Raw genomic sequence first — 13528 nt, 5'->3', positions numbered from 1 at the left:
TTTAGATCTGTACTTTTTGGGTAACTTCCTTTTAAAAAGGTATTTTGAAAAACTGTTTTTTGGGGAAAATCAAACAGATTCCAGTTTAGTCAGAAACTAACAAAGAATGAAAGTGACTGCAAGTTCAACAGGCATTGTCCACTCCATGTTCTTGAACACAGTGCAGTCTTCAAGCCTTATCAGTTCTGAATGCAGAATAGATTGGTGTTCAGTTATTGTTCTTAGTGAAATTTCATAGTGTTAAATGTATTGTTTTGGTTTTAAAATAACATTGCAATCTAAGTCTAAATGGAACCTAGAACACTTGCATGAATCAATTTAAAATAAAATGTTTGCGAGATTAGCACCACATCAATCACCTTTACCCTCCTCCACATGTTTGGTCACCTTCTCAACGAACTCAATAAGGTTTGAGAGGCACGACCTATCCTTCTCAAAACCGTGTTGATTATCTCCAATCAACATATTCCTTTTGACATGATTATAAATCCTATCTCTTATAACCCTTTCCAACACTTTACTCATAACCAAAGTAAGGCTCATAGGGCTATAAGTTCCAGGGTTGTCTCTACTCCCCTTTTTGAACAAGGTAACAACATTTGCTATCGTCCAGTCTTGCACTATTCCTGTAGACAATGGCAACATAAAGATCAAAGCCAAAGGCTTGGCAGTCTCCTCCCTGGCTTCCCAGAGAATTCCAGGATAAATCCCATCAGGCCCCATGGACTTACCTATTTGTACACTTTCCAGGATTGTTAGCACCTCCTCCTTAAGCACCTCAATCCCATCTAGTCTAGTAGCCTGGATCTCAGTATTGCTCTCAACCACATTCTTTTTCTAGTGTGAATGCTGATGAAAAGTATTCATTTAGCGCTTCCCCTCTTTTTCCTCTGACTCCACACCCAACTTCCCACTGCTATCCTTGATTGGCCCTAATCTTACTCTAGTCATTCTTTTATTCCTGATATACTTATAGAAATTCTTAGGGTTTTCCTTGATCCTATCCACCAACGGCTTCTCATGTCCCCACCTGGCTTTTCTTAGCTGTCTCTTTTAGGTCTTCCCTGGCTAACTTGTAACTCTCAAGCACCCTAACTGAGCCTTCATGTCTCATCCTAACATAAGCCGCCTCCTTCCTGTTGACAAGACATTCAACTTCCTTAGTAAACCAAGGCTCCCACATTCTACTTCCCTGCCTGAAGGTACATACTTATCAAGGGCCCGCAGTAGCTGGTCCTTGAATAAGCTCCACATTTCAATTGTGTCCATCCCTTGCAGTTTCCTTCCCCATCCTATGCATCCTAAGTCTTGCCTAATCACATCGTAATTGTCTTTCCCCCAGCTATAACTCTTGCCCTCCGGTGTATAACTATCCTTTTCCATCACTAAAATAAACATAATAGAATTGTGGTCGCTATCACCAAAGTGCTCACCTACCTCCAAATCTCTCACCTGACTGGGTTCATTACCCAGTACCAAATCTAATGTGGCCTTGCCCCTTGTTGGCCTGTCACATACTGTGTCGGGAAACCCTCCTACGCATATTGGACAAAAACTGACCCATCTAAAGTACTTGAAGTATAGTATTCCCAGTCAATATTTGGAAAGTTAAAGTCCCCCATAACAACTGCCCTGTTACACTCATTCCTATCGAGAATCACCTTTGTAATCCTATCCTCTACATCTTTGGAACTATTTGGAGGCCTGTAGAAAACTCCCAACAGGGTAACCTCTCATTTCCCGATTCTAACCTTAGCCCAAACTACCTCAGTGGTTGAGACCCTTTCTGCAACTGTAATACGTCCTGGAATAACAGTGCCACACCACCCCCTCTTTAACTGTTTTCTGTGTTCTTACTGAAACATCTAAATCCCGGAACCTACAATAACCATTCCTGTCCCCGCTCTACCTATGTCTCTGAAATGGCCACAACATTGAAATCCCAGGTACCATCTCATGCTGCAAGTTAACCCACCTTTGAAAACATAAAAGTCAAAACAAAGTATAGGCTTGCACTTGCCATATGCAGCATAAACTAATCCTTTTTTGAATTAAAAACACAATATGTTTGCTTTGTACCATTTTAGTTTGTTTGATTTTTATAATCTTGTGTTAATTGGCTTTACATAAATATAATACAATATGACTGTGGTTTAAATTAAATGCTGTGAGTTCAGGCGTTTGAAATATTTTTAAGTGTTATTTTGCTGAGGCGTTTTGCAGCCTTCGGGACTCATCAATGAGTTCTACACTTTCAGGTCATTTCAGTTTTTTTTCCCCCACCTGTTGTTTTTTTTTTTGGATGGTAAATGATTCTACTGTTTGTTTCTAGAACTATCTTTTGTGTATTCTATTACCATTTATTTTTGCCATCATGCCTTTTTTCATTTAATATCGTCCACTTTCCACCCTATCACAGAAACTTCTGTTTTTCTCTCCCTACTGACCATTCCCTTTTACCCCTTCCATCCCGCTAATCGGCATGTTTTACACCTTCTATTTAAAACCTGTTGTGTATCTAACTTGTTGCAGTTCTATTGAAAGGTCATTGATTAGCTTATGTCTCCCTCCTCCGATGCTGTCAGATCTGCTGAGTCTTTTTAGCAATTTGGTTTAATTTCTCAATTTTAGCATTTGCATTTTTAGTTTTTGTTTTGGATTGTCATGAGGTAATTTTTATTTTTTGATTGCCATATAAGATAACATTTTTACTTGGAAACTTTGTCCCACTCTGTCACTGCATTCCAGATTTACACCCATTTCCTGTTGTCCTTTACTAAAGGTGAAGGCTTAGTCATCCAATCTTTGTGATATGGCCTTGGCAAAGAAATGTACTAACATCCTTTGTTACCTGCTGCAATGACCTTGTCCTTTTCCACATTCGGCGTAATCGAGTGTATGTAGGAAATGAGTAACTTGCTGTTTCAGAGAATTGAAGTATATAAAGTACTTTCCTACGTATTTTTGAAGGTTCTTCTTGGGGACATCTACGAGGACTCCAGTTTAGTCAGGGTGATTATTAAAGAACTGAAAGCGAATGCAAGCTCCGCAGAACATCATAGATTCCTTAAGACCGGACAGGCTTACAGGTTTGTTGTATTCTCCTTTTAATATAGTATCAAGTTCATGCAGAATTGGGTAGGTATCGAAGGGAATAGGGAAAGGTAGTAAAGTTGGAAAAACTTGTTGACTATTAGAAAAAACACACAGGGTTGTGTGCTTTTCAGTTTCTTTTATTCTACTAAAATTAAAGCTTGGTAGTTTTCTGTACAACTTAAAGGAGAGACTTTTAAATTGTCCAAGGAGGCTTAATTAGAAGGAAGAAGACTGAAGACACTTAATGTTCTGATGCTATTAGACTGTAGATAATAGCTTAAATTAAAATTATTCACTTGAATTAAAGTTTGCTTTTATAGATGAATTCCTTTCAGAATGAATGAGCTGGGAACCCTTTGTACTGCTTTTGTTTTATAATAAGAAATTTATCCCATAGTAAAACTTTGCTGGGCAAATGTGGAAATTAAGGCCACTTAAACTTGACTTCTGCCTCCTTTAGTTGATTCATGTACCAAGAATGATGAATGTGTACTTGCCTAATGAATTAAAACTGCTTTAGCAGATGTAAGATTTTGCCATCCTTGCTTTTGAAGCTTCCATTGTACAAATACAAGTCATAACTCCTTTGATGAAACTGATTTTGTACCTGCAAGCAAAGCAATAGACCACGTTTCTGTGTTGCAATGAACATTTTGTTCTGATATTGTACTTCTTGGATTAGTTGTTAAATGATTGCATATGTTTACTGCAATAAAGTGTACTAATTTGGGCTCTGTTAAACAGTTTCTGTATTGCACAATGAGAGTTCCTATTAGACATAGTGGAATATTTCAAAGTACTTAATAAACAGAATTGTGCATTCAGGATACAGTTATAAGAAAATACCTGATTCCTTATTAATTCCTTTAAGTCTTTGAATATACAAATTTGTAGACCATACCAAACAACATTAAAGTGAGTACCCACGCAATCTGATTCATGCTGTGCAATTAGTATTTTGTCATCTTTAGTAATAACCTCTTTTGAATCCAGATGCTCTTGCTCGCCAGTAAACATGGTCTCCTCCAATTTCTGTCATATGGCATTTGCACCATTAATACTGCCAGAAAGGAATGCTTTCCAAGCAGTTTTTGTCAGCTTCTAACATTTGTTATAGCACTATGTTCTCAACCTGAAGTCTGTCTAAATGCAATACTTTGTGCAATCTAAAACATAAATGTCAGCACAAATGGGGGAGATTCCCAAATAGAGTTTCTGCAGTTCTTCCGACAATCTACTGAATTTCATTAAGTGCTTTTCCATGGCACTATGTTTACTCTTTCTGAATTTATCAAAATCTGACAATGCCTCATGAACAATTCTTAAAAATGTTGCATCTCATCCTGCTCTTGTATGGTAGTGAAAAAGCCATGGTAATGGCTTGTTTCTCCTTTAGTAAAGAAGTAATACAAATCTACGTGGTAATTTCATTCTTTCATTGGTCATACGTTTGCATTCAGAAAACAGATTGGCACTGATATTTCAGATTTTAAATAAACCATCTCTGATGCTTTTTCCAAATCACTGACTACAGTAATGCATAATTTTCAATCTTTGACTTGAAAACAGCTAACTATTCTCTGCTACCATTGTTAAACAGAGGCTAAAGATTAACTATTGAGTGTCCAGACATATGCTTTCCTAGTCAGTTATTCTAACTCTCACATCTCCGAACTCTCTGATTACTTGTTCTCCATTTATGTATACACCCAGTCAAGTTCTCACCCAACCATTCCTTTAATTAATATTCTTCACCTAGTTCATAATTACATTTAGTCTCAGACAACTTTGCCAGACTATACTAGATGGTAACATGCTGCACATATATGTTAAAAATCCCTTCCCTGATTTATTGATGATGACACCAGGTTCCTTTTATATCTGTCTACATTTTCTGACCTCTTAACATTTCAGAAATACTTTGCACATCTGTACTTCCTACCAAAGTGAATAACCTCACATTTTCCCACATTATATTCTATCTCCCATGTTCTTGCCCACTTACTAAGTCTATGCAACTCATGTTGAAGTTGCTTTGCATCTTCCTCGCAACACACATTACTACCAAGTTTTGTGTCTTCTGCAGAATTGGAAAAATTACATCTGATTCTCACGTCCAAATCATTGAAATATATTGTGAATAGCTGGGACCCAACTACTGATACTTTGAGTACCCCACTAGCCTCAGTCTATCAATGCAAGAATCACTATTTATTCTTCTTTTGTTTTGACTGTTAGCCAATTCTTAATCCGTGCTGGTATCTTACTTCCTCAGTTGTGCTTTAACTTTATTTATCAGCCTCCGGTCGGGGTCAATATCAGAGACCTTCACAAACTGAGTTTACTACGCCCTCCTACTCTGTTTTATCAATTCTGCTAATAAAATCCTCAGATGAATTTCGATCATTATTACTCAACTGTCCATTTTTCACGATGTTCATAATATATTCTAACATATTTTCTGTACTGCTAATGTAGGACCTACAGGTCTGTAGTTTCCCCCCCCTTAAATAGTAGGGTGATATTTGTTACCGGGGAGAAAGTGAGGACTGCAGATGCTGGAGATCAAAGCTGAAAATGTGTTGCTGGAAAAGCGCAGCAAGTCAAGCAGCATCCAAGGAACAGGAGAATCGACGTTTTGGGCATAAGCCCTTCTTCAGGAATGAGGAAAGTGTGTCCAGCAGGCTAAGATAAAAGGTAGGGAGGAGGGACTTGAGGGAGGGACGTGGAAAATGCGATAGGTGGAAGGAGGTCAAGGTGAGGGTGATAGGCCGGAGTGGGGTGGGGGCGGAGAGGTCAGGAAGAAGATTGCAGGTTAGGAAGGCGGTGCTGAGTTCGAGGGATTTGACTGAGACAAGGTGGAGGGAGGGGAAATGAGGAAACGGGAGAAATCTGAGTTCATCCCTTGTGGTTGGAGGGTTCCTAGGCGGAAGATGAGGCGCTCTTCCTCCAACCGTCATGTTGCTATGGTCTGGCGATGGAGGAGTCCAAGGACCTTCATGTCCTTGGTGGAGTGGGAGGGGGAGTTGAACTACCTTTCAACTGGACACACTTTCCTCATTCCTGAAGAAGGGCTTATGCCCGAAACGTTGATTCTCCTGTTCCTTGGATGATATTTGTTACATTCAATCAAGGAACCATCCAAGGATTTACAAAATTTTGGAAGATGACCACCAACACATCCAGTATCTCAATAACTATTTCTTTCAGCATTCTAGAATGTTTTGTGACATTGTAGTTGTACAAAAATGATGCTGGAGTTTTGTTGACATAGTAGACAACCAAAATACTGTAAGATATGTGAAATGTAAATTATCAGAATTGTTCTGCCTCAAACAACTTTGCTTGCAAGTTTTAATTATTATATCTAATTACAGGGTTTTGCAGCACCCAAATGTGCTTCACTGCTTAGGACAATGTGTGGATGCTGTCCCTTACCTGTTGGTGTTTGAATTTTGTCAGCTGGTAAGTAAATAACCAGCTGTTGATACCTTTTTACTTTTTTAATCTTATTATCTGCAACACAGTTTCCATTGCTTTTATCCCTTCTACTGGATTGATTTTTTTTTCCCTTCAAATCTGTATTAGATAGTAGCATAAGAAAGCTACATGCAGAACAGGGCACAGTACTAGTTAGAACAGGCTTTCAACTGGATGTTTTAAGGTTGTAGCTGCATAGCTCCCATTCCTTAATGTTGATTAAACCTGTCCTTGCAACAGCTGGTCAGAGACAGGGCCTGCTGAATGTTTCCAGTTATGAGATCCGACATTGCAAGTCACAACCAGAATTTTTCTGACCTTACTCAATGTAAATACTCCCATTGGGAAGAGATATATTAAGCATTTTCCTTATCAACCAATGAGAAATGCTTTGCATTGATGATACTTTCAGCTCAGTGTTTTTCGTTTAGATACATGGACTTCGCTGAATAACTTGCATTTATTAAATACTTAAATATTATCAAACTATGTGCATTGTGGATTATTTCTGATTAAGAACTATTGTTACTTTTGCATGTTCATAATATAAAAAGTTGCGTATGCTAGAGAATTGGCTTTTTGTTGAAAGATCAGATGAGATCATAACCTAGAAGAAAGAGTTTGAGTGATTTCTGAATGTACTGTTAATCCTCATTTGAAATTACGACTGTATATAGGCTTTCGCTTTTAATGTTTTCTATGAATAAATTAAAAGAATGTTTGAGTTATAAATTGTGCCAGAACTGTGAAGAATCTGTTAATGTAGAAATGTGAAGGCAGTTGTGGGTGTTTTTATGATTCATAGGATGAATGTGAAAATTATCTAAATATAAAGCTAAATGTCAAAGGAAGTTCAGATGCAGAAAATGCATGCTGATAGGTCATTGTGCATTTTTTCATTTGTAATCAGCTACTTTGTGTGTGAACATTACTTTCCAATTGCTATAACAGTTGTAAAGTGTGATCTTACTTTCAACGAATAGAACTTGGGGATCACCTAACATTGTTTGCATATACTGTATACAATATGTGAGAAATTATCATCTTGCCATCTTATACATGGTATTGAAGATTTTATTTTTGAGTTAACATTTTCTAAAAGGTGATTTGTAAATTATCCATGGGTAGAATTTTGCCCATTTTAATATTTTTTATATGGTTTCTTTTACTTAGATCTTTGTGGGTACTTTTGGCTTTAGTGCTCCTTTGTTCTCACTAACTCATTTAGGTAATACAGTCACATAGAAACAATATTCTTTGTTTGATGTTGAAGTGTAGGATATGTGAATTTGCACAGAAGCAGAATTAGAAGAATTCACCTATAATACTAATAATTATCAATCTTCCACTAAACTTAACATAGCCATGTAGAAAGAAACTATTGATTTCCTGGACATCACAGTAACTGAATTGGCAAAGGCAATAGGCACAAGTTAACACTTTTTCTTTACTCCAAATAACTGGCACACTGACACACGCAAAAAGCCATCTCCTAACTGCAACTTCTGTGGATTAACTGACTGTAACTTCACCTATGTGTTTCTCTCTTATACAGACCAGGTTGGAACGTTTTTTAGCTTCAGCATAGTAGTGAGAGACGAGACATAGTTTAACAGCTGCAGCTTCAGGTTACTGCTGATTAGGGAAGGGGAATCATAGGAAGTTATCAGGTTGATTCATTTGTGATTTAAAAAGTCTATTTCCTGTAAAAAGGAATTAACTGAGAAGCAACAGGAATAAGTGAAAGTCAAGGGCAATAAATGAAGTAATCTGATAAAAATAATGTAAGTAAGCAAGTCAGTAGATTAAGGGAAGGAGGATAAAGTTAGCATAAGCACACCAGGTCAGGCAGCATCCAAGGAGCAGGAGAGTTGATGTTTTGGGCATAAGCCCTTTATCAGAAATGTCGACTCTTCTATTTCTTGGATACTGCCTGACCTGCTGTGCTTTTCCAATGCCACACTTTTCAACTCTGACCCCCATTATCTGCAGGCCTCACTTTCTCCTAAAGTTAGCATAAGGGAAGTGAATATAAGACTAAGACATGGTAGCAGATGGGGAGTTAGGGACCCTACCAGAGTCCTAGATGGCCATTTGTTCAGGAAGTGCTCCCAACTGCAGAAAGTTGAGCTCTGAGTTTTGGAGCTTAACCAACGACTAGAGACACTGGCACATTTACGAGTCTGAGTGTCATGTGGATAGCAGGTTATCAGTTGTCTAACTACAGCTCAAAAGCCTGGAGGAAGGATGGGAATGAGTAGCTGCTGGGCAGTTCAAGTGAAACAGGCAGGTATTGAAGCAAATGCTGGGCTCATTTTCAAAACTCTTTTCTATTTTGCATATTTGTGAGGATGCTGGATCTTCAGGTCCATGTTTGTGGCACCGCAAGCAACCTGACTGTATAGGAGGAGAGGAAAGAGAAATGAAGAAGAGTATTAGTGATAGAGGAATTGTTAGTGGAGCATATAGGTGTTTCTGTAACTATCATGTGACTTGAGGATGCAAGTTGCTTTGCTGGTCCCAGGGCCTAGGATATCAATTAACAGCTGTCAGGCATTCTTCTGAGGGACGGTGAACATCTATAGGTAATGGTCCATATTGGTACTAATGACTTACATGGGGAAGGGGTTGTGGTGCTACAATTAGAATTTTGGAAACTAGTTAGCAAGCAGGACTTCAAATGTAATAATCTCTGGGTTACTGAAAGGAAGAGTAGACTATTCAGCTCCTCAAATCTTCTACCATTCAGTGAGGTCATGGTTGATCTGTTGCCTGACTCCATATACCTGCCTTTGGCCCATATCCCTCAATGGCTTTGCTTAACAAAACTTTTATCTATGTCAGATTTAATGTTAACAATTGAGCCAGCACCCATATCATTTCTAGACTAAAGTTGCAAATATCTACCATGCTTTTTGTGTGTAGAACATTTCTCTCGAACGATCTGGCTCCAATTCTCAGATTATGTCCCCTGGTTCTAGAATTCCCAGTCAGTGGAAATAATTTATCTATTCCATCTTTTTCTGTTGATATTTTGAAGACTTCTATCAGATCACCCCTTAACCTTCTAAATTTTTGAGAAAATGGGCCTCATTGGTCTAGTCTCTCTTTATAACTTAATCGCTGAAATCCAAGTATCACTCTTGTAAACAGACATTGTACTCCCTGGGAGGCCAGTCTATTCATCTCAAGATGTTGTACCCAGTTTGACTCATAGTATTCTAAGTGGGGTGTAATTAGGGTTTTGTACAACTGCAGCATAACGGTATCCTTATACTCCTGCCCCCTAGATATAAGGACCAGCATTCCATTAGTTTTCTTGATTGTTATCTGCGCCTGTTCGTAACATTTTAAAGGTCTATGCACCAAAACACCCAAGTCTCTCTGAATGTGTCCACGGTATTTAACTTGATATCATGTAGAAAGTGCTATTTTTTTCAGGCCAAAATGGATAAACTGTCACTCGCATACATTGAAGTCTACATGCCACAGTTTTGCCCATTCACCTCATTTATCGGTACCACTTTGTAATTTTATGCTATCATCTGCACTGTCTTCAATGCTGGCTAGCATTGTGTCATCAGCAAATTTGGATATATGACTTTCAATGCCATTAAATAAGCCTTTAATAAATAAATATGGAGGATTCTGGGTAATCCAAGATGGAGGACGGGAAGAAATTGTGGCTCTAAGAACTTTTTTTTTAGGTATTTTCAGTGTTGGACCTGATTTCCTCGAATTCTAGGGGCAGTAGTCACAGTTTTATCAAGCTGTTGCATTGTTTTGGAACTTTGGGGGAAAAATAGATCAAAACAACTGCACTTTAAAAAGGAAAAAAGAGAGACAACAGAGACCACATGGGAAGTGATTCAAATGAGAAAGAAACCTACATTGCTGTCTGACCCAGCTGTGAATCTGCACAGCTCCTGCCTCTGACACTTGAGTTCAACTGTCTCTGGATGTCAGAGTGCATCTAAGAAAAATTAATAAACAATGAAATTCACAGCTGACCTTGGAGAAACCAGTGTGGGAGAGCTTACAGCAGGGGAGCAGTTAAATTTTTAAGTGTAACCTTACTGTTCTTTTTGTAAACAAAGGTGGGTTTCCTTAATCATATTGTTTTGTTGAGCTCTGTCTCTTGATTAAATTTTAAAGTATAAAATATAGGTACTAAGTTAGCCTGGAGCAATTTTTTTAAAGCAGTAAGACTGTGCTATTTGCAGCATCTGTAGATTGTTAAGATGCAAAGATGGCCTTCAGTAGAGTGATGTGCTGTTCCTGTCAGATGTGGGAGATTAGGGAGAGTTTCTGTGTTATTGAAGATTGTCTGCAGGAAGTGAGTTGGTTGCGATTTCTATTGGATTGCATGTATCGGTTGGAGTGGCAGTTAGAGCCAGCGAGGAATTTACTGAAGCTATGGGGTTTGATGGATGGCAGTTATAGGAAGGGAGAAAAACCGCAGATACAGTCAGGTAGATGGGTTACCGCCAGGAAAGGTAGGAGAAGGAGGCAGGTCATGTAGAAATATCCTGTGGCTATCCCCATCTCAGACGAGCATGCTGTTCTGGAAAACGTAAGGGGTAATGGATTCTTGGGGGAATGTAGCACGGGCAGTCGGGATTCTGGTATCGAGGCTGGCTCTAATGTAACGAGGAGTAGGTCAGGTTGCAAGTGACTGATTGATTGATTGTGATATGGGATTCTCTAGTTAGAGGTACAGATAAACGGTTCTGTGCACGATGGTAAGAAATCAGAATGGTGTGTTGCGTCCATGGTGCAAGGATCAAGGATGTCTCTGAGAGGATGCAGAATATTCTCGAAGGGGAGAGGGACAAGCAGGAGGTTGTTGTACGTATTGGAATGAATGACATAGGAAGAGAAAATGATGAGATTCTGAGGAGAGAAAATAGGAAGTTAGCCAAGAATTTAAAAAGGCGATCTTAGAGGGTAGTAATAGCTGGGTTAGTTCTAGTGAGGGTAAGAATAGGAGGATAGAGCAGATGAATGCATGGCTGAGGAGTTGGTGCAGGGGAGAAGGGTTCACATTTTCAGATCATTGGAATCTCTTATAGGATAGAAGTGACCTATATAAGAAGGACAAATTGCACCTGAATTGGAAGGGGACTAATATACTGTCAAGGAGATAAAGAGCTGCTTGGGAGGATTTAAATGAGTACAGTTAGGGGGAATGGGGTGGGATCTAGGTAGATAGTGAGGAAAGAGATCAGTCTCAGACTGGTACACTTGGAAAAGGAGCAAATTAAATAGTCAAGAGAGGCAGGCACAAAGCAGAGAAAGAGATAGGACAGATAAATTAAACTGCATTTATTTCAATGCAAGAGGCTTAACGGTTAAGGAAGATGAATTGGGCATGGTTAGGGACATGGGATAAAATAGCAATTACAGAGATGTGGCTCACAGATGGACAGGACTGGCAGCCTAATGTTCCAGGGTGCAGATGCTATAGGAAGGTTAGAAGGGGGGGGGGGTGCAAGAGAGGAGGGGGAGTGATGTTTTTGAATAGGGATAACATTATGGCTGTACTTAGGGAAGATATTCCTTGGAATATGTCCAGGAAAGGTATTTGGGTGGAACTGAGAAATAAAAAAGGGATGATCACCTTATTGTGTTTGGACTGTAGACCTCTCCCAATAGCCAGCAGATTTTGTAGGGAGATCTCGGTTATGTGTAAGAATAATAGGGTCGTACTAGTAGGCGATTTTTAACTTTCCAAACGTAGATTGTGCAGGTTAGGTGAATTGGCCATGCTAGATTGCCCGTAGTGTTAGGTGAAGGGGTAAATGTAGGGGAATGGTTCTGAGTGGGTTGCACTTGTTGGGCTGAAGGGCCTGTTTCCACACTAAGTAATCTAATCTTAAGAATATTTTCAGATTCAGTATGTGGATGTACCTGCTAGAGAAGAAGCTTGATCTATTTTTGGGAAATAAGGCAGGGGAAGTGACTGGGGAGCACTTTGGGGCAAGTGACCATAATTCTATTAGTTTTAAAATAGTGTTGGAAAAGGATAGACCAGATCTAAAGGTTGAAGTTCTGAATTGGAGGAAGGCCAATTTTGACGGTATTAGGCAAGAACTTTCAAAAGCTGATTTGGGGGGGGATGCTTTCTGGTAAAGAAAAATGGGAGGCCTTCAAAAATGAGATAACGATAGTCCAGAGACAGCATGTACCTGTTAGGTGAAGAGTTAGGCTTGTAGGTATAGAGAATGCTGGATGACTAGAAAAAGTTGAGGTTTTGGTCAAGAAAAAGAAGGAAGCATATATCAGGTATAGACAGCAGAGATCGAGTGAATCCTTAGAATATGAAGGCAGTAGGTGTATACGTAAAAGGAAAATCAGGGCAAAAAAGGGACATGAGATAGCTGTGGCAGATAGAGTGAAGGAGAATCCAAGGGGATTTTATAACTGCATTAAGGACAAAAGAGTAACTAGGGTGAGTATAGAGCCACTTAAAGATCAGCAAGGCCACCTATGTGTGGAACCGCAGGAGATGGGGGAGATACTAAATGAGTATTTTGCAAGGGTGTTTACTGTGGAGAAGGATCTGGAAATAAATAGCAACATCATGAAAAATGTCTATATTACTGAGGAGGTGGTGCTGGATGTCTTAAAATGCATAAGGGTGCATAAATCCCAGGGACCTGATCAGGTATACCCTAGTCCTCTGTGGGAAGCAAGAGAAGTAATTGCTGGGCCCCTTGCTGAGGAATTTGTGTCAATGATTGTCATCGGTGAGGTGCCAGAAGACTGGAGGTTGGCTAAAGTGGTGCCACTTTTTAAGAAAGATGGTAAGGAAAAGCTGGAGAACTATAGACCGGTAAGCCTGACGTTGGTGGTGGGCAAGTTGTTGGAGGGAGTCATGAGGGACAGGATTTACATATATTTGGAAAGGCAAAGACTGATTAGGGATAATCAACATGACTTTGAAATCGTG

The 13528-nt window shown here is 39.2% G+C and overlaps 1 protein-coding gene across 1 annotated transcript in view; it reads left to right on the top strand.

Annotated features, from left to right (window-relative positions):
- lmtk2 (lemur tyrosine kinase 2) overlaps positions 1–13528 on the top strand; it is a 143878-nt gene that overhangs the window by 61546 nt on the left and 68804 nt on the right. Inside the window, exons 5-6 of the mRNA XM_043711065.1 lie at positions 2971–3089; positions 6474–6561. Of these exons, the coding sequence (XP_043567000.1) occupies positions 2971–3089; positions 6474–6561 (207 nt within the window). The remainder of the gene's footprint in view (positions 1–2970; positions 3090–6473; positions 6562–13528) is intronic.

The sequence above is a fragment of the Chiloscyllium plagiosum genome, chromosome 21, assembly GCF_004010195.1.
Source record: "Chiloscyllium plagiosum isolate BGI_BamShark_2017 chromosome 21, ASM401019v2, whole genome shotgun sequence".
In the NCBI taxonomy this organism is placed as follows: domain Eukaryota; kingdom Metazoa; phylum Chordata; class Chondrichthyes; order Orectolobiformes; family Hemiscylliidae; genus Chiloscyllium; species Chiloscyllium plagiosum.
The sequence above is the reverse complement of the archived record's forward strand: the minus strand, read 5'-3'. Positions and strand labels throughout refer to the sequence as shown.